Here is a 20,724-nt window from a genome sequence, read left to right as displayed (position 1 = left end):
TCAAGCACAATTTCCCCTTCATAAATCCATACTCACTCTGTCCGATAATGCCACTGTTTTCTCAGTGCTCTGCCATAAACCTTTGATAATGGATTCTAGAATTTTCCCCACATGCGATGTCAGGCTTTCTGGCCAATAATTCTGTTATCTCTCTACCCCCCCTTTTTAAATAGTGGAGTCACATTAGCTCCCCTCCAATCTGTTCCAGAGTCTATAGAACCTTGGAAGATGATCACCAATGCATTCACTATTTCTGGAGCCACTTCCTTAAGTACTCTGAGATATAGATTATCAGGCCCTGGGGATTTATCAGCCTTCAACCTCATCAATTTCCCCAACACCATTTCTCGACTAATATTGATCACCTTCGGTTCCTCCCGCTTACTAAACCCTGCGTTCCCCAACATTTCCTTTTTAAAAAAAATTTAGAGTACCTAATTATTTTTTTCCAATTAAGGGGCAATTTAGCCTGGCCAATCCACCAAACCTGCACATCTTTGGGTTGTGGGGGTGAAACCCACGCAGACATGGGGAGAATGTGCAAACTCCACATGGACAGTGACCCAGGGCCAGAATTCGAACCCGGGTCCTCAGCGCCGTAGTCCCAGTGCTAACCACTGCACCACATGCCACCCGTTGCCCAACATTTCTGATATCTTAATTTGTGTCCTCATTTGTGAAGGCAGAACCAAAGTATGTATTTAATTGCTCAGCCATTTCTTTGTCCCCCATTATAAAATCCCATGTTTCTGACTGTAAGACAATTGTCTTCACAAATCCTTTTCTCTTCGTGTACTTATAGAAATGTTTACAGTCAGTTTTTGTGTTGTTTTTCTTGGCCAATTTGTATGCTTCTTCCTTGGATCAACTACTATCTCTAATTTCCCTTATAAGCCATGGATTGACCACCTTTCCCGTTTTACTTTTGTGCCACACAGGAAGAAACAAATGTTGCAGTTCCCCTATGCGCTCGTTGAATGTATGCCATTACCTCTCCACAGGCATCCCTTTAAGTAACGTTTTCCAATCATTCATAGCAACCCGCGCCTCATATCATCGTAGTTTCCTTTATTCCGATTCAAGACCCTAGTCGCAGTGCATAGGAGCGACCGAATGGAGTGCCAGCGGGAGGCCGGGAGATTTCTGGACCGTAGGGCCAGCTGGACGACCCTCCAGACCGTCCCACTCTCCCTCTCCACCTGCCGTGTCCCCGGGGGTTATTGCTGGCCGTCCTGCTCGAGGCGGTACCCTTGTTGAGCAGGAACTGACGCAGCTCATTGCTCATGTTCAGGAGGCAGTCACACCTGTCAAAGTAAGTAGTTTAAATCCTGCCAGTGGCCAGGGACAGCAGGGTGTGACTGCAAGTCAGGCAGGTAAAGGGAACCAGCAGTCAGGAACTCAGGAGCCTCAACCCTTGACCCTGTCCAACAGGTATGAGGCACTTGCTCCCTGTGTGGATGGCGAACAGGGCTGCAGTAAGGATGAGTCAGCTGACCAAGGCACCATGGTTCAGCAGGCCATTCAAGGGGAGGGAGTAAATAGGCAAGTTGTAGTTGTAGGGGATTCTATTATCAGGGGGATAGATAGTATCCTTTGTGAGCAGGATAAAGAGTCCCGCATGGTATGTTGCCTGCCCGGTGCTAGGGTGCGGGACATCTCTGACCGGCTTGAAAGGATACTGGAGAGGGAGGGGGAGGATCCAGTTGTTGTGGTCCATGTCGGTACCAACAACATAGGCAAGTCTAGAAAAGAGGACCTGTTTGGAGATTATAAAGAGCTAGGATTCAAATTAAAAAACAGGTCCTCAAGGGTCATAATCTCCGGATTACTGCCCGAGCCACGTGAAAATTGGCATAGGGAGGCAAGAATAAGGGAAGTTAACACGTAGCTGAAAGAGTGGTGTGGGAAAGAGGGGTTCCTTTTCATGGGACACTGGCATCAGTTTTGGGGCAGGGGGGACCTATACCGTTGGGATGGTCTCCACCTGAACCGAGCTGGGACCAGTGTTCTGGTGAAAAGAGTAAATAGGGTGGTCAATAGGACTTTAAACTAGAGATTGGGGGGGAAGGGAAAGTCAGGGAACCAAGAGGTGAAGTAATCAGTGGGAAGCGTAGCTGCTTAGGAATACAAAAAAGCACGAAAAGACAGAACTCAGGAGAGGTTACGATAGTCCCCATCCCACAAAAATGACAGTGTATGGAAAGGCTCAGTAAACCAAGGTCCACCACACTAAGAAAACAAAAAGGGACGGTCAATAGAGAATTAAAGGTGCTATATTTAAATGCGCGCAGTGTACGGAACAAGGTAGATGAGCTTGTGGCCCAGATTGTGACTGGCAGGTATGATGTGGTAGGCATCACAGAGACGTGGTTGCAGGGGGCTCAGGACTGGCATTTAAACATCCAGGGATTCACAACCTATCGAAAAGACAGAGAGGTGGGCAGAGGGGGCAGGGTTGCCTTGTTAATTAGGAATGAAATTAAATCAATAGCACTAAACGACATAGGGTCAGATGATGTGGTAGAGTTGAGGAACCACAAAGGCAAAAAAACCATAATGGGAGTTATGTACAGGCCTCCTAACAGTGGTCAGGACCAGGGGCACAAAATGCACCACAAAATAGAAAGTGCATGTCAGAAAGGCAAGGTCACAGTGATCATGGGGGACTTCAATATGCAGGTGGACTGGGTAAATAATGCTGCCAGTGGACCCAAGGAAAGGGAATTCATTGAATGTTTACAGGAGGGCTTTTTGGAACAGCGTGTGATGGAGCCCACGAGGGAACAGGCCATTCTGGACTTAGTGTTATGTAATGAGCCAGACTTGATTAAAGATCTTAAAGTAAGGGAACACTTAGGAGGCAGTGATCATAATATGGTAGAATTCAATCTCCAATTTGAAAGAAAGAAGGTAGAATCAGATGTAAAGGTGTTACAGTTAAATAAAGGTAACTACAGGGGCATGAGGGAGGAACTGACAAAAATCGACTGGGAGCAGAGCCTAGTGGGAAAGACAGTAGAACAGCAATGGCAGGAGTTTCTGGGAGTAATTGAGGACACAGTACAGAGGTTCATCCCAAAGAAAAGAAAGGTTATCAGAGGGGGGATTAGGCAGCCATGGCTAACAAAGCAAGTTAGGGAATGCATCAAAGCAAAAGAGAAAGCCTATAATGTGGCAAAGAGTAGTGGGAAGTCAGAAGATTGGGAAGGCTACAAAAACAAACAGAGGATAACAAAGAGAGAAATAAGGAAAGAGAGGATCAATTATGAAGGTAGGCTAGCCAGTAACATTAGGAATAATCGTAAAAGTTTCTTCAAATACATTGAAAACATACGGGAGGCAAAAGTAGACATTGGGCCGCTCCAAAATGACGCTGGTAATCTAGTGATGGGAGACAAGGAAATAGCTGAGGAACTAAATAAGTACTTTGCGTCAGTCTTCACAGTAGAAGACATGAGTAATATCCCAACAATTCAGGAGAGTCAGGGGGCAGAGTTGAATATGGTAGCCATCACAAAGGAGATAGTGCTAGAGAAACTAAGAGGTCTAAAAATTGATAAATCTCCGGGCCCAGATGGGCTACATCCTAGAGTTCTAAAGGAGATAGCTGAAGAAATAGTGGTGGCGTTAGTTATGATCTTTCAAAAGTCACTGGAGTCAGGGAACGTCCCAGAGGATTGGAAAATCCCTGTTGTAACCGCCCTGTTCAAGAAGGGAACAAGGAAAAAGATGGAAAATTATAGGCCAATTAGCCTAACCTCGGTTGTTGGCAAGATTGTAGAATCCATTGTTAAGGATGAGATTTCTAAATTCTTGGAAGTGCAGGGTCGGATTAGGACAAGTCAGCATGGATTTAGTAAGGGGAGGTCGTGCCTGACAAACCTGTTAGAGTTCTTTGAAGAGATAACAAATAGGTTAGACCAAGGAGAGCCAATGGATGTTATCTATCTTGACTTCCAAAAGGCCTTTGATAAGATGCCTCACGGGAGACTGCTGAGTAAAATAAGGGCCCATGGTATTCGAGGCAAGGTACTAACATGGATTGACGATTGGCTGTCAGGCAGAAGGCAGAGAGTTGGGATAAAAGGTTCTTTTTCGGAATGGCAACCGGTGACGAGTGGTGTCCCGCAGGGTTCAGTGTTGGGACCACAGCTGTTCTCTTTATATATTAATGATCTAGATTATGGGACTGGGGGCATTCTGGCTAAGTTTGCCGATGATACAAAGATAGGTGGAGGGGCAGGTAGTATGGAGGAGGTGGGGAGGCTGCAGAAAGATTTAGACAGTTTAGGAGAGTGGTCCAAGAAATGGCTGATGAAATTCAACGTGGGCAAGTGCGAGGTCTTGCACTTTGGAAAAAAGAATAGAAGCATGGACTATTTTCTAAACGGTGACAAAATCCATAATGCTGAAGTGCAAAGGGACTTGGGAGTCCTAGTCCAGGATTCTCTAAAGGTAAACTTGCAGGTTGAGTCCGTAGTTAAGAAAGCAAATGCAATGTTGTCATTTATCTCAAGAGGCTTGGAATATAAAAGCAGGGATGTACTTCTGAAGCTTTATAAAGCACTAGTTAGGCCCCATTTAGAATACTGTGAGCAAATTTGGGCCCCACACCTCAGGAAGGACATACTGGCACTGGAGCGGGTCCAGCGGAGATTCACACGGATGATCCCAGGAATGGTAGGCCTAACATACGATGAACGTCTGAGGATCCTGGGATTATATTCATTGGAGTTTAGGAGGTTGAGGGGAGATCTAGGACCCGGGGGCACAGCCTTAGAATAAAAGGGAGTCACCTTAGAACAGAGATGAGGAGAAATTTCTTCAGCCAGAGAGTGGTGGGTCTGTGGAATTCATTGCCACAGAGGGCGGTGGAGGCCGGGACGTTGAGTGTCTTTAAGACAGAAGTTGATAAATTCTTGATTTCTCGAGGAATTAAGGGCTATGGAGAGAGAGCGGGTAAATGGAGTTGAAATCAGCCATGATTGAATGGTGGAGTGGACTCGATGGGCCGAATGGCCTTACTTCCGCTCCTATGTCTTATGGTCTTTTGATCTTATGAATGAGGATCCCCTGTCGCTGTGGATGTAGGCGGGGAAGCCAAACAGAGTGAAGAAGCTTTGATGACGGTGGCAGACGTCATGTCGGGGCAGGGGATGACGAAGGGGAATCTGGAGTACTCATTGACCACACTGAGGAAGTACGTGTTACGGTTGGTGGAGGGGAAGGGCCCTTTGAAGTCCACGCTGAGGCATTCAAAGGGACGGGAGGTCTTCACCAGGCGTGCACGGTCCGGCCGGTAGAAGTGTGGTTTACACTCTGCGCAGACCTGGCAGTCTCTGGTGAATGCCCTGACTTCCTCGACGGAGTAGGGCAGATTGCGGGCCTTGATGAAGTGGTACAAACGTGTGAGTCCCAGGTGGCAAAGGTTGTCATGCAGAGTCCGGAGTCGGTCCACCTGTGCGCTGGCACATGTACCTCGGGATAGGGCATTGGGGAGCTCGTTGAGCTTACCAAGGCGATACAAAATCTCGCAATTGTAGGTGGAGAGCTCAATCCTCCACCTCAAGATTTTATCGTTTTTGATCTTGCCCCGCTGTGTGTTGTTAAACGAGAAGGCTACCGACCGTTGGTCAGTGAGGAGAGTGAATCTCCTGCCGGCCAGGTAATGCCTCCAATGTCGCACAGCTTCAACGATGGCTTGGGCCTCCTTTTCGACGGAGGAGTGCTGAATTTCGGAGGCATGAAGGGTTCGTGAAAAGAATGCCACGGGCCTGCCTGCCTGGTTGAGGGTGGAGGCCAGAGCGACGTCTGATGCGTCGCTCTCGACTTAGAAAGGGAGCGTCTCGTCGATTGCGTGCATCGCGGCCTTGGTGATGTCGACCTTAATACGGTTGAAGACCTGGTGAGCCTCGGCCGTTAGAGGAAAACGTGTGGATTGGATGAGTGGATGAGTGGGCACGCCTTGTCCGCATAATTTGGGACCCACTGGGCATAGTAAGAAAAGAACCCCAGGCAACTTTTGAGGGCTTTGGGGCAGTGGGGGAGGGGGAGTTCCATGAGGGAGCGCATGCAGTCGGGATCGGGCCCCAGAACTCCGTTCTGGACCACATAGCCGAGGATGGCTAAGCGGTTCGTGCTGAACACACACTTCTCCTTGTTGTAAGTGAGGTTGAGGAGAGTAGTGGTGCGGAGAAATTTGGCAAGGTTGGCGTCATGGTCCTGCTGATCGTGGCCGCAGATGGTGACATTGTCACGGTACAGGAAATAGCCCGCAGCCCGTACCAGTCGACCATTCGGTCTATTTCCCGTTGGAAACCGAGACCCCATTGGTGATGCCGAAAGGAACCCTGATAAAGTGGTAAAGGCAGCCATCTGCCTCGAAGGCGTTGTATGGGCGGTCCGCCTTACGGATGGGGAGCTGGTGGTAGGCGGATTTAAGGTCCACAGTTGAGAAGACCCTGTACTGTGCAATCTGATTGACCATATCAGATATGCGTGGGAGGGGGTACGCGTCGAGCTGCGTGTACCTATTGATGGTCTGACTGTAGTCCACGACCATTCTGTGTTTCTCCCCAGTTTTCACCACTACCACTTGGGCTCTCCAGGGGCTGTTGCTGGCCTCGTTGATGCCTTCCCGAAGCAATCGCTGGACTTCGGACCTGATGAAGGTCCTGTCCTGGGCGCTGTACCGTCTGCTCCTGGTGGCAACGGATTTGCAATCTGGGGTTAAGTTTGCAAATAGGGAAGGTGGGTCGACCTTTAGGGTCACGAGGCCGCACACAGTTAGGGGTGGTAGGGGCCCACCAAATTTCAATGTTAGGCTCTGGAGGTTGCACTGGAAGTCCAGGCCGAGTAGTAAGGCAGCGCAGAGGTTGGGGAGGACGTAGAGGCGGAAGCCGGTAAACGCCATGCCCTGGACAGTGAGAGTGGCTATGCAGTACCCCTGGATCGCCACAGAGTGGGACCCGGAGGCCAGGAAGATTCTCTGATTGGCGGGGTGTACTGCGAGGGAGCAGCACCTTACCATATCGGGATGAATGAAGCTCTCGGTGCTCCCGGAGTCCAGAAGGCAGGAGATCTCCTGCCCATCGATTTTCATGTTTGTAGAGGCAGTTGCTAGGTTGTGTGGGCGAGACTGGTCAATTGTGACCGAAGCAAGACGCGACTGATCGTCGATGGTGGCAGACGATGGGGTGCCCGGGGGGCATGGGTGCTGGTAAGATGGCAGCGCCCACGGGCCACACGTGCCGTGGGGGAGACAAGATGGCGGCGCTTGATGTTCCTGGGGAGGACACGATGGCGGCGCCCATGAGCCGCACGTGGTGGGGGTCGAACAAGATGGCGGCGCTCACGTGCCGCAAGTGATCCGAGGAGGGGAAGATGGCGGCGCCCACTGGCCGTGCGTGATCTGAGGAGGGGAAGATGGCGGCGCCCACTGGCCGTGCGTGATCTGAGGAGGGGAAGATGGCGGCGCCCACTGGCCGTACCGCGAGGGGGGGGGGGTCGGAACAATAGCGGCGACTGAACGGGCCTCGCACACCGCTGCGAAGTGCCCCTTTTTGCCGCAGGCCTTGCATAGGGTGCTCCGGGCTGGGCAGCGTTGTCGGGGGTGTTTTGGGTGCCCACAGAAGTAACATTTGGGGCCCCCGGGATTGGTTGGCTGCCGCGCAGCACAGGCTGAGTGGGGTCCCCGATGGGGCGGCTGTCTGCGGAGTCCACAATGCGTAGGAAGAGGGGTGTAAGCCTGGATGTTGCGCGAGGCGACCGTCATCGAGAACGCAAGCTTTTTGGTTGCCGCGAGGTCGAGTGTGGCCCCTTGTAAAAGGCGTTGGCGGATGTAATCCGACCCTATCCCCGTAAAAAAAAAAGCGTCCCTCATAAGCAAGTTCGAGTGTTCCATGGCCGTGACGGCCTGACAGTCACAGTCTCTGACTAGGGGAATTAGAGCACGCCAGAAGTCTTCTACTGACTCACCAGGGAGTTGGCTGCGCGTGGAGAGGATGTGTCTGGCGTAAAGCATGTTAGTCCTCTGAGCGTAGTTTTCTTTCAATTGCGCCATGGCTTCGTCGTAGTTCGGCGCGTCCTGGATAAGCGGAAAGACGTTGGATCTTAGCCGCGTGTAGAGGATCTGAATCTTCTGAGCTTCCGGAATTGGGTCTGGTGCAGACCTGATGTAAGCTTCTAAACAGGCTAGCCAATGTTCAAAGTCCTTTTTGGCGTTGCCTGATTGCGGATCCAGCTGCAGGCGATCCGGCTTGATACGGAGGTCCATCTTCTGAAAACTTTAGTGTAATAAATTGATGCATGATCAATTACGCCAAGACGAGAGTTGAATGCAACTGAGGCTTTATTACACTAAGATGTGTGGCCTCCTACAGCAGCTGGCGAAATGGCTGCTGTATAGGGAGCACACATATTTATACTCCGCCTTCTGGGCAGAGCCCGCAGGCAGGGAACTACCCCCGTACCTGTAGTACAGGGCCTTACAACAAATCACCTAATATATACATCAGTGGTGACTACCACAGGCTCTTCATGCGAACAAACAGAGTTTATTCAGAACAAGCAAAAATGTTACAGAGGCCACTGGTTTCGCTGCTCTGGAGCAGCACGGAGCGGAGATGCATGGAGCTGTTGCTCCAGTCTTTACATCGTTACTACATGGCTCCCAAATGCATTCTGCCCGGGAGGGGACTCCATTCTCTGGGGTGATCACCCAATCTGAGTCTCCATTGATCCCCGGAGCCAGGTGACCCTCCTCTATTGTGCAGTCTTAAAGAGACAGGCACCTCAATCCACTACAGATAAAGTATTGGCAAGCAAGGGTGTGATTGGTTATCGAGGAGTAGGCGGAATGCAGATTTTAGGTAACTATCAGATCAGCCATGATTTTATTAAATGGCGGAGCCAAAATCTTCTGCTCCTTGTTCACATGTCATCTGCACAGTATTTCTTCATGACACACAATATGGCAGTTTACAGTTTGACCACTACCTGTTAACAGTTAGGTCTTTTCCTTTCTTCTTCTTCTTCTTCTTTCCTTTCTTGCCTTTTTTCTGCATGAAACCCAAAAACACAATAAATGAATGGAATTAAAACATCTCACATCATTTCACTGACATTATTCAATGTTCAAATACATGATTAAAAGGAATCTTGTGAATTGCTGCCTCAACTAAAATTGAGAAATGTAGAATTTATTAACATAATCACTATTTACAGTAACTTCATTGCAGTGTTAATGTCAGCCTACTTGTGACACTAACAAAGATTATTATTATTTACGAAGTTGCTGTCCCTGCTCTCTCCCACTGTTTCTGAATCTGCTGTCCCCTCTCTCTCTCTCTGTCTCACTACCTCTGAATCGGCTGTCCTTTCTCTTTCTCCCATTGTTTCTGAAGCTGATGTTCCAACTCTCTTTATCTCACTGTTTCTGAACTGCAGCCCACTCTTGCTCTCAGTTTTTGAAGCTACTGTTCCCGCTCTTCCTCTCTCTCTGTTTCTGAAGTTGCTGCACCCGCATTCTCTCTCTCTCTGTTTATGAAGCTGCTGTCTTCGCTCTCTCTCTCTCTCTCTATCTCACTGTTTTTGACAATGTTCTCCTGCTCTCTCTCTCTCGGTTTCAAAATCTGCCGTCCCCGCTCTCTCTCTGTTTCTGAATCTGTTGTCCCCTCTCTTGTCACACTGTTTCTGAATCTGCTGTCTCCTCTCTCAATGTCACACTATCTCTGAATCTGCTGTCCTTCCTCTCTGTCGCACTGCTTCTGAAGCTGCTCTCCCCACGCTCTCACTTTCTGTTTCTCAGTCTGCTTTCCCTGCTCTCTCTCTCTCTCTCTCAATGTTTCTGAAGCTGCTATCCTCTCTCTCTCTCTGTTTCTGAAACTGCTCTCCCCGCTCTCTCATTCTCTGTTTCTCAATCTGCTGTCCCTGCTCTCTCTGTTTCTGAAACTGTTGTCCCCTCTCTCTGTCACACCGTTTCTGAATCTGCTGTCCCCTTTCTCAATGTCACACTATCTCTGTATCTGCTGTCCCCTTTCTCAATGTCACACTATCTCTGTATCTGCTGTCCTTCCTCTCTGTCGCACTGCTTCTGAAGCTGCTCTCCCCACGCTCTCACTTTCTGTTTCTCAGTCTGCTTTCCCTGCTCTCTCTCTCTCTCTCTCAATGTTTCTGAAGCTGCTATCCTCTCTCTCTCTCTGTTTCTGAAACTGCTCTCCCCGCTCTCTCATTCTCTGTTTCTCAATCTGCTGTCCCTGCTCTCTCTGTTTCTGAAACTGTTGTCCCCTCTCTCTGTCACACCGTTTCTGAATCTGCTGTCCCCTTTCTCAATGTCACACTATCTCTGTATCTGCTGTCCCCTTTCTCAATGTCACACTATCTCTGTATCTGCTGTCCCCTTTCTCAATGTCACACTATCTCTGTATCTGCTGTCCCCTTTCTCAATGTCACACTATCTCTGTATCTGCTGTCCCCTTTCTCAATGTCACACTATCTCTGTATCTGCTGTCCCCTTTCTCAATGTCACACTATCTCTGTATCTGCTGTCCCTTTTCTCAATGTCACACTATCTCTGTATCTGCTGTCCCCTTTCTCAGTGTCACATTATCTCTGTATCTGCTGTCCCCTTTCTCAATGTCACATTATCTCTGTATCTGCTGTCCCCTTTCTCAATGTCACACTATCTCTGTATCTGCTGTTCTTGCTCTCTCTCAGTTTCTGAAGCTGCTGTTCCCATTCTCTCTCTATATCACTGTTTCTGAAGCTGCTGTTCCTGATCTCTTTCTTTCAGTTTCAAAATCTGCTGTCCCCCGCTCTCTCTCTGTTTCTAAATCTGTTGTCCTCTCTCTCTCTGTCACACTATCTCTGAATCTGCTGTTCTTGCTCTCTTTCTCAAAGCTTCTGAAGCTGCTGTTCCCATCCTCTATCTCACTGTTTCTAAAGCTGCTCACCCCGCTCTCTCTCTCTCACGCTGTTTCTAAAGCTGCTGCCTGCTCTCTCTCACTGTTTCTGAATCTGTTGTTCCCGCCCTATCTCTCTCGCTGTTTCTAAAGCTGAAGCCCTGCTCTCTCTCCCGGTTTCTGAATTTGTTTTCCCCGCTCTCTGTTTCTGAAGCTGCTGTCCCCTCTTTCTGTCACACTGTATCTGAAGCCACTGTCCCTTCTCTCTCTCTCTCTGTGTTTATGAAGCTGTTGTTCCTGCTCTCTCCCTCTCTCTCTTTCTGTTTCTGAAGGTACTGTCCCTCTCTCTCTGTCACACTGTCTCTGAAGCTGTTGACCCCGCACACACTCTTTCTCCCTGAGGCACGATCAATTGGACAAAGACGACGCGCATATTTATACAGGCAGGGACCACCGGCGAACTTGTTGCACAGGTCCTACCGTACATCACCTAATACAGGTGCAACAGTGGTTTACCACACTCCCTCTCACTGTTTCCGAAGTTGCTGCCCCACTTAATCTCTCTCAATGTTTCTTGAGCTGCTATCACCTCTCTCTCTCTCTCACACACACAGTTTCTGAAGCTGCTGCCCCACTAGATCTCTTTTAATATTTCTGAAGCTGCTGTCACCTCTCTCTCTCACGGTTTCTTAAACTACAGGATCACATAGCAGCCTAATAATCTATCTTGCAGCAGATTGCTAGGATTACTGAGCTGCTGCCCTAGAACTGGCTCCATAGAATCATCTTTGAATTCTAACAGCACTGAAAGAGGTCATTCAGCCCTACCTATCTGTGCAGGTTCTCTCCAGAAGCAATTCACCTAGTGCCGCTTCCCTGCCTTTTTCCTGTAGCTCTGCACAGTTTTCCTTCTCAGATAATAATTCAATTCCCTTTTGAATTCCTCAATTGATCCTGCCTCCACCATACTCTCAGGCAGGGAATTCCAAATTCTAACCGCACACTGGGTGAAAAGGTTTTTCCTCATCTCAACTTTGCTTCTTCTGCCAATTACATAAAATTTGGACTCCCAGAAGGCATTTAACAAGGTACCTCACAAAAGATCAAGTCATAAAAGAGCCTGTGGTGTTGGAGGTAGTATATTGGATAGAGAATTGGCTAATGGGCAGGAAACAGTGAGTGGGGTAAGGGGTTCTTTTTCAGGTTAGTGACCTGTAACCAGTGGGGTTCCACAGGGATCAGTGCTGGGACCACAACTGTTTACAATATATATGAATGACTTGGAGAAAGAAAGAGAAATTTGCAGACAACACAAAAATAGCTGGAAAGGCAAGTTGCGAGAGGAATACAAAGTTTGCAAAGAGACATTGATAGGTTAAGTAAGTGGGCAAAACGTTGGCAAATGCAGTATAATGTGGAAAATGTGAAGTTGTTCATTTTGGAAGGGAGATCAAAAAAACAGTATTATTTAAATGGAGAAAAACTGCAGAAAGTTCCAACACTTGGGGGTACTTGTGCCCAAAACACAGAAAGCTAGCACACAGATATAGCAGATAACTAGGAAAGCTAATGGAATGTTGATCCTTATTCCAAGGGGGTTGGAGTATAAGAGTAGGGAAGACTTGCTGCAGCTGTACAAGGTACTGGTGAGACCACATCTGGCACACTGTGAACAGTTTTGGTCGCCTTGGTTAAGGGAAGATATTATTTCATTGGAGGCGGTTCAGGGAAGGTTCCCTTGGATGATCCTCGGTATGGAGAGATTGTCTTATGACCAAAGTTTAAACAGGTTGGGACTCTACTCATTGGAATTTAGAAGAATGAAAGGTGATACCACTGAAACATACAGGGCTGGATTCTTCCGCCCCGCTCGCCGCAAGATCACCACGGGGCGCCGACCATTTAAAGGTTTAGTGGGATATGGGCCAAATGCAGGCAAATGGGGTTAGCTAGGATGGGCATTTGGTTAGCATGGACCAGTTTGGGCCGAAGGGCCTGACTCTGTGCCATAAATTCTATGTCTGCTATAAACTTTGTGACTTTTTGGCATTTAGACGGTATAAAATCTCTGGCAAATACCTAATTTATATGGGCATGTGTGAGGGTACCTCATAGCTATCTGTAAAATTCACACATTTCATTGTTTAAGGATAGGCCAATACCTAAAGACTATGGAGTTTCCAGATTAACTGTCTCCATGTTTCATACTGGACAAAAGGGAACACAATTTGAGGCAGATGGAGGGACTGTCCATTATCAATTTCCCACTGAATATGGTACAGGAGTCATGAACACCTCCACATCCTGGTTACCACTTACCATCAAATGAACTGGACCACCTTTATAAATACTGTGGCGACAAGTGCAGGTGAGAAGTTGCGAATTATGCAGCAAGTAACTCCTTCTGACTCCTGAAAACCCATTATCTACAAGACACAAGTCAGGAATGTAATGGAATACACTACTTTCCTGCATGAGTGCAGCTCCAACAACTCAAGATGCTTGACACCATCCAGGACAAGGTTTCCATTTGTTTGCACCCTATCCATCACCTTCAAACATTCACTCCTTCATCACCAGTGCACATTTGCAGATGTGTGTACCATAGATGCACTGTAATAGTACACCAAGGCTTCTTGGACAGTACCTACCAAACTGGTCACTCTAACCACCTAGAAGAACAAGGGGAGCAAATGCATAGGAATGCCAGCACCTGCACGTTCTCCTGCAAGTCACTTAACATCCCGACTTGAAACTATATTGTCATTTGTTCACTGTCACTGGGTCAAAGCACCTGAATCCTCCTCCCTAACAATACTGTGGGTGTAACTTCACCACTTGGACAGCAGAGTTCAAGGTGGCGGCGCACATTTGCAAGAGAAATTAGGGATGGGCAATAAAAGAGGAGAAGGCAAGAAGAGGACACCGGGACAGGCAGTCACTAACACCTAGAGGACAATGTGCGAGGAGGACGTCAGGACAGGTAGTCAGCAGCACCACGAGGAGACTACGAGAGGCAGACATTGATACTGGCAGCAGCAACTAGAGGAGAGTGCGAGAGGAGGACACTGGGACAGTCAGCAGCACCTAGAGGAGAGTGCGAGAGGAGGACACTAGGACAGACAGTCAGCAGCACCTAGAGGAGAATGCGAGAGGACACTGGGACAGGCAGTCTACAGCACCTAGAGGAGAGTGTGAGAGGAGGACTCTAGGACAGACAGTCAGCAGCACCTAGAGGAGAGTGCGAGAGGAGGACTCTAGGACAGACAGTCAGCAGCACCTAGAGGAGAGTGCAAGAGGACACTGGGAGACAGTAAGCAGCACCTAGGGGAGAGTGTGTGAGGAGGACACTGGGACATGCAGCCAACATCTAGAGGAGAGTGTGAGAGGAGGATACAGGGACAGGCAGTCAGCAACAGCTAGAGGAGTGTGTGAAAGGAGGGCATCTGGACAGGAAGTCAGCAGCACCTAGTGCTGAACATCACAGGAAAAAGATGAAGATCATTGGTTGGTGAGAAACTGCTTTTAGGGAGAGTTATCAAGTAGCTGGAAATTAGAAAAAAAATGTGAATCAAGGGGCTACATACAATAAGAAAGAAATTACAAGCAATAGGGGAAATAATGGGATTTTGATTTCAGCTTAGATTGTAAGTAAAACTTTAAATCTTCAGATAATTAATACTTCAAAACAAAATTTCTTCACTTGAGTTAAGGGGCTCTGGTAGATTGTCTGACACAAACAAGAATAAGATTTTTCTACTCTATATATTCTACTTAGGACGTGGTCACCCTGTAGTGAAGGAAGTTCAGGCAGAGAGAGAATGGGGGACCAACAGATAGAGGAGGGGACCAGGCAGGTAGTAAGGGAATCACCTGTATGCATCCCACTCGTAAACTGTTTTTCAGCCTTGGACAATGGCGAGATTGATGGTTCCTCTGTGGAGGTCAGCCATAGCCAAGGCCATGGCACAGTGGGTAACCCAACTGCTCAGGGGAGGAAATGTGGAAGAGCAATAGTGGTAGGGGATTCGTTAGTGAAGGGAGTAGCCAGGCATTTCTGTGATTTAGATGTGGCTCCAGAATGGTGTGTTTCATCCCCATTGCCAGGGTTAAGGATATCACAGAATGGCTGCAGGGGATTCTGAAGGGGAGGGTGAACAGCCAGACATCGTGGTCCATTTTGAAATGAATGACATTGGAAAAAACAGCAATGAGGTCTTGCAAGCAGACTTTAGGCAGTTAGGCAGGAAATTGAAAAGCTGGAGTTCAAAGGAAGTGATCTCCGGATTAATCCCGGTGCTGCACAATCGAGCAGATGAATGCGTAGTTGGAGAGATGGTGCAGGAGGGAAGGCTTTAGATTACTGAGGCATTGGGTCTGTTTCTGGGGGAGGGGGCACCTGTACAAGTTAAACAAGTTACATGTGAACAGGAACGGGACCAACGTCATCACGGAGAGGTTTGCTAGTGCTGTTGGGGCAGATGTAAACAAAATTGGCAAGAGGATGGGATCCTGACAAGTAGTTCAGTGGGGGGGAGAAAAAGAGATGGAATTTGAAGTTAAAACGCAACTGAGTGTGTCTGAAAGATAAATAAAACGTAGGCTAGGTAAGAAAGAAGTGAGTCCAGCAAGGTTAAATGGAACATTATATTAATGCAAGGAGCCTGAGGAAATGAGACAGACTGGCTGAGGACACAGATAGGCACTTGGGAGTATGATATAGGGCTTAGTGAGAGGGGGAACTGAAGGAAATCAATATTCGTAGAGAAATGGTGTTGGGAAATTGAAGGCCAATAAATCCCCAGGGGTTAACAATCTACAGCCCAGAGTACTTAAGGAAGTGGGTCCAGAAATAGTGGATGCATTGGTGGTCATCTTCCAGGATCCTATAGACTCTGGAACAGTTCCTAAAGATTGGAGGGTAGCTAATGTAATCCCACTAAATAAAAAAGGAGGTGTAGAGAAAACAGGGAATTATAGACAGGTTAGCCTGACGTTGGTACTGGGGAAAATTCTAAAATCCATTATCAAATATTTTATAGCAGAACACTTGGAAAGCAACAACAGGATTGAAAAGAGTCAGCATAGATTCATGAAGAGAAAATCATGCTGGACAAATCTACTGGAATTCTTCAAAGACGTAACTAGTATAGTTGATGAACGGGAAGCAGTTGATCCGGTTTATTTGGACTTTCAGAAGGCTTTCGAAAAGTCCCACATGAGTGATAAGTGTGCAAAATTAAAACACATGGGATTAACGTTAATGTATTAAGATGGATAGAAAACTGGTTGGCAGACAGGAAACAAACAGTAGGAATAAATGGATCTTTTTCCAAATGCAAGGCAGTAACTCGCGGGGTACCACAGCTAGGTGCTGGGTCCCTAACAATTCATAATAGATATCAATGATTTAGATGACAGAACAAAATGTAATATCTCCAAATTTGCAGATGACACAAAGCTGGGAGGGAGGGTGAGTTGTAAAGAGGATACAAAGATGCTTCAGTGTGATTTGTACATGCTTTAGGAGTGGGAAACTGAATGGCAGTTGCAGTATAATTTGAATAAATGTCAAGGTTATCCACCTTGGTAGCAAAAGCAGAGAGGCAGATCTGAATGGCCATAATTTAGGAGGGGAATGTGCAATGAGGCCCCGGTGTCCTCATACATCAGTCTCTGAAGGTAAGCATACAGGTGCAACAGGCAGTAAAGAAGGCAAATGGTTAGTTCCCATAGAATTCATACAGTGTAGAAGGTGGCCATTCAGCCTATCGGGTCTTCACCGACCATCTAGGCCTACTCTCTCACCCTCTTCCCACAATCCCACCTAACCTGCACATCTTTGAACACTAAGGGGCAATTTTAGCATAGCCAATCCACCTAACCTGCACAGCTTTGGACAGTGGGAGGGACTGGAGCACCCAGAAGAAACCCACACAGACACAGTGAGAATGCGCACAGTCCATACAGACAGTCACTTAAGGCCACAATTGAAACCGGGTCCTTGGCGCTGAGGCAGCAGTGCTAACCACTGTGCCACCGTGCCAACCTCTGTTGGCCTTCATAGCGAGAGGATTCGATTACGAGAGCAGGGATGTCTTGCTGCAATTATACAGTGCCTTGGTGAGGACACACCTGGAATATTGTGTGCAGTTTTGGTCTCCTCATCTGAGGAAAGATATTCTTTCTCTAGGAGGAGTGCAGAGAAGGTTTGCCAGTCCTGGAATAGCAGGATTGACAGATGAGGCGAGATTAAGTCAGTGAGGATTGTATTTGCTGGAGATCAGAAGAATGAGGGGGGATCTCATAGAAAGCTATAAAATTTTAACAGGCTTGGATAAGGTACATGTAAGAAGGATGTCCCGGACTTCCGGTTGCGGCTATGCGGAGCTAAGCTGCACGATTCGGCAGCTCCCGCTATCACGGACTTTCGGGCTCTTTAGAGGAGCCCCAACGGAAATGTTTTGAAGACAACATGTGGGGAAGGGAAGAGAGAGGTCCTCCTTCAACTTTTATGGACCGGACCAGAAGTGAAACGACCAAAAAAGTGGCATTGGAGCAACGGGAGAAGCGAGGGAAGAAAAGCAAAATGGCGGCGGCCGGGGACAAAGCAGAGTGTGGGCCGGAGCTGCAGGAGTTCATCAAGCGCTGCTTCGAGGAGCTGCGGAAGGAGATGCTGGCGCCTATGTTGTTGGCAATTGAAGGACTAGGGATGACCCAGAAGGCCCACGAGGTAAAGATCCAGGAGGTGCAGAAAAGAGTCAGTGAGAATGAGGACGAGATCTTGGGCCAGGCGGTGAGAGTGGAGGAGCACGAGGCACTGCACAAGAGGTGGGCGGGAAGACTCGAAGACCTGGAGAACAGGACGAGGAGAAAGAACCTGCGGATCCTGGGTCTCCCTGAAGGAGTGCAGGGGGCCGATGCCGGGGCAGATGTGAGCACGATGCTCGAGGCAATGATGGGTGCGGAGGTCCCTGCGAGGTCGCTGGAGCTGGACGGGGCACACCGGGTGCTGGCGAGGAGGCCCAAGGCAAACGAGCAGCCAAGGGCGATGGTGGTGAGATTTCACCGTTTCACAGACAGCGAGAGGGTCCTGAAATGGGCCAAGAAGGAGCGGAGCAGCAAGTGGGACAATGCGGAGATCCGAATATACCCGGACTGGAGCACGGAGGTTGCAAAGCGGAGAGCGGGTTTCAACCGGGCCAAAGCGGCGTTGTACCGGAAAGAAGTGAAATTCGGAATGCTGCAGCCAGCGCGACTGTGGGTGACACACACGGATCAACACTATTACTTCGAAACGCCTGAAGAGGCGTGGACCTTCATACAAACCGAAAAGTTAGACTCAAACTGAGGGTTTGTGAGGGTGGGGGGGGATGTTTGATGTTTGTTGTATATAGGGGGTCAATCACGCGCAGGAAATGTTACATGGGCTGGGGGAGAGAGACAAGGCCGCGACAGGAGCTGCGCCAGAGGGGGCGGGGTAGGCTTCGGAAAGCGCAGGGGTTTTCCCGCGCTAGGGAAGAAAGGCGGGAAGGGGAATGGAGGAACGCACACTGATTGGGAGACTCCCACACGGGGAGGTCAATGGGACGGCGGGGGAAGCCGGGGTCAGCAGGTGTCAGCTGACTTACGGGAGTGATATGGGGGGAGCAAAAAAGCTAGACACGGGTCTAACGGGGGGGGGGGGGGGGGGGGGGGGGGGGGAGGGGGGGGGAAGGGTTGCTGCTGCACTGTACGAAAGGGAATGGGACACAGAAGAGGTGGTCGGGGCGGGGGTCTCCCGGCTGGGGGACTGGAGGGCGAGGGATGCGCGGACGCGGGACTGGCCTAGAAAAGGAGATGGCTAGTCGGCGGGGGGGGGGAAAGAGTGTCGGCGGGGGGGGGGGGGGCGAGTGTTCATGCACTTAAAGGGACTGAAGGCAGACGTGGTCATGCTCCAAGAGACACATCTGAAGGTGGCGGACCACGTCAGGTTAAGAAAGGGATGGGTAGGACAGGTATTCCATTCGGGGCTGCACGCGAAGAATAGAGGGGTGGCAATATTGGTGGGGAAGCGGGAGTCATTTAAGGCCAAGAATATCGTAGTGGAGAACGGAGGGCGATATGTGATGGTGAGCGGTAAGTTGCTGGGGACGTGGGTGGAGTTGGTAAATGTATACGTCCCGAACTGGGATGATGCTGGATTCATGAAGCGCATGTTGGGGCGCATTCCGGACCTGGAGGTAGGAGACCTGATAATGGGTGGGGACTTCAATACGGTGTTGGACCCAGCACTGGACCGTTCCAGATCGAGGACTGGAAAGAGGCCGGCGGCGGCCAGGGTGCTTAGGGGGTTTATGGATCAGATGGGGGAGTAGACCCATGGAGGTTTGCTAGGCCGCAGGCCAGGGAATTTTCTTTTTTCGCCCACGTGCACAAAGCCTACTCCCGGATAGATTTTTTTGTCCTGGGCAGGGCGCTCATCCCGAAAGTGGAGGGAACGGAGTATTCGGCCATAGCCGTTTCGGATCACGCCCCGCACTGGGTGGAACTGGAGCTGGGAGAGGAGAGGGACCAACGCCCGCAGTGGCGGCTGGATGTGGGACTGCTGGCAGATGAGGTGGTGTGTGGGAAGGTGAAGGGGTGCATCGAAAGGTACTTGGAGGCCAACGACAACGAGGAGATGCAGGTGGGGTTGGTACGGGAGGCGTTGAAGGCGGTGATCAGGGGAGAGCTAATCTCCATCAGGGCTCATAGGGAGAAGACAGAGGGCATGGAAAGGGAGAGGTTAGTGGGGGAGATTTTAAGAGTGGACAGGAGATACGCAGAGGCCCCGGAGGAAAGATTACTTGGGGAAAGACGACGTCTCCAGACGGAGTTTGATCTGTTGACCACAGGGAAGGCGGAGGCACAGGCACAGTGGAGGAAGGCGCAGGGGGCGACCTACGAGTATGGGGAAAAGGCGAGTCGGATGCTGGCACACCAGCTCCGTAAGAGGATGGCAGGGAGGGAAATAGGGGGGGTCAAGGATGGAAGGGGAGCCACGGTGCGGAGTGCGACGAAAATAAACGAGGTATTCAAGGCCTTCCATGAGGAGCTGTACAGATCCCAGCCCCCAGTGGGGGAAGAGGGGATGAGACGATTCCTAGACCAACTGAGGTTCCCGAGGGTGGAGGAGCAAGAGGTGGCTGGTTTGGGGGCACCAATTATTTTGGAGGAGCTGAGCAAGGGTTTGGGGAGCATGCAGGCGGGGAAGACCCCGGGACCGGACGGGTTCCCGGTGGAGTTCTACAGGAAGTAGGTAGACCTGTTGGCCCCGCTACTAGTGAGGACCTTTAATGAGGCAAGAGAGGAAGGGACCCTGCCCCCGACAATGTCGGAGGCAATGATTTCTTTGATCCTAAAGCGGGACAAGGATCCACTGCAATGTGGATCGTACAGGCCGATCTCGCTCCTCAACGTGGATGCTAAGTTGCTGGCAAAAGTGCTGGCTACGAGGATCGAGGACTGTGTCCCAGGGGTGATCCATGAGGACCAGACGGGATTTGTAAAGGACAGGCAACTAAACACCAATGTGCGGCGGCTCTTAAACGTGATGATGATGCCATCGGAGGAGGGAGAGGCGGAGATAGTGGCAGCTATGGACGCGGAGAAGGCCTTTGACCGAGTAGAGTGGGAGTACCTCTGGGAAGTGCTGCGCAGGTTTGGGTTCGGGGGAGGGTTTATCAGTTGGGTTAAGCTCCTTTACAGAGCCCCGGTGGCGAGTGTAGTGACGAACCGGCGGAGGTCGGAGTACTTTCGGCTGTACCGAGGGACGAGGCAGGGGTGCCCCCTGTTGTTTGCA

The 20,724-nt window shown here is 49.5% G+C and overlaps 1 protein-coding gene across 2 annotated transcripts in view; it reads right to left on the bottom strand.

Annotated features, from left to right (window-relative positions):
* Nucleotides 1-20,724, bottom strand: part of LOC140396113 (dynein regulatory complex protein 11-like) — a 291,112-nt gene that overhangs the window by 141,996 nt on the left and 128,392 nt on the right. For both annotated transcript variants that reach the window (XM_072484239.1, XM_072484248.1), the window contains exon 12: nucleotides 8,998-9,059. In XM_072484239.1, coding sequence (XP_072340340.1) covers nucleotides 8,998-9,059 — 62 coding nt within the window. The remainder of the gene's footprint in view (nucleotides 1-8,997; nucleotides 9,060-20,724) is intronic.

Source organism: Scyliorhinus torazame, chromosome 2, assembly GCF_047496885.1.
Source record: "Scyliorhinus torazame isolate Kashiwa2021f chromosome 2, sScyTor2.1, whole genome shotgun sequence".
Lineage (NCBI taxonomy): Eukaryota > Metazoa > Chordata > Chondrichthyes > Carcharhiniformes > Scyliorhinidae > Scyliorhinus > Scyliorhinus torazame.
The sequence above is the reverse complement of the archived record's forward strand: the minus strand, read 5'-3'. Positions and strand labels throughout refer to the sequence as shown.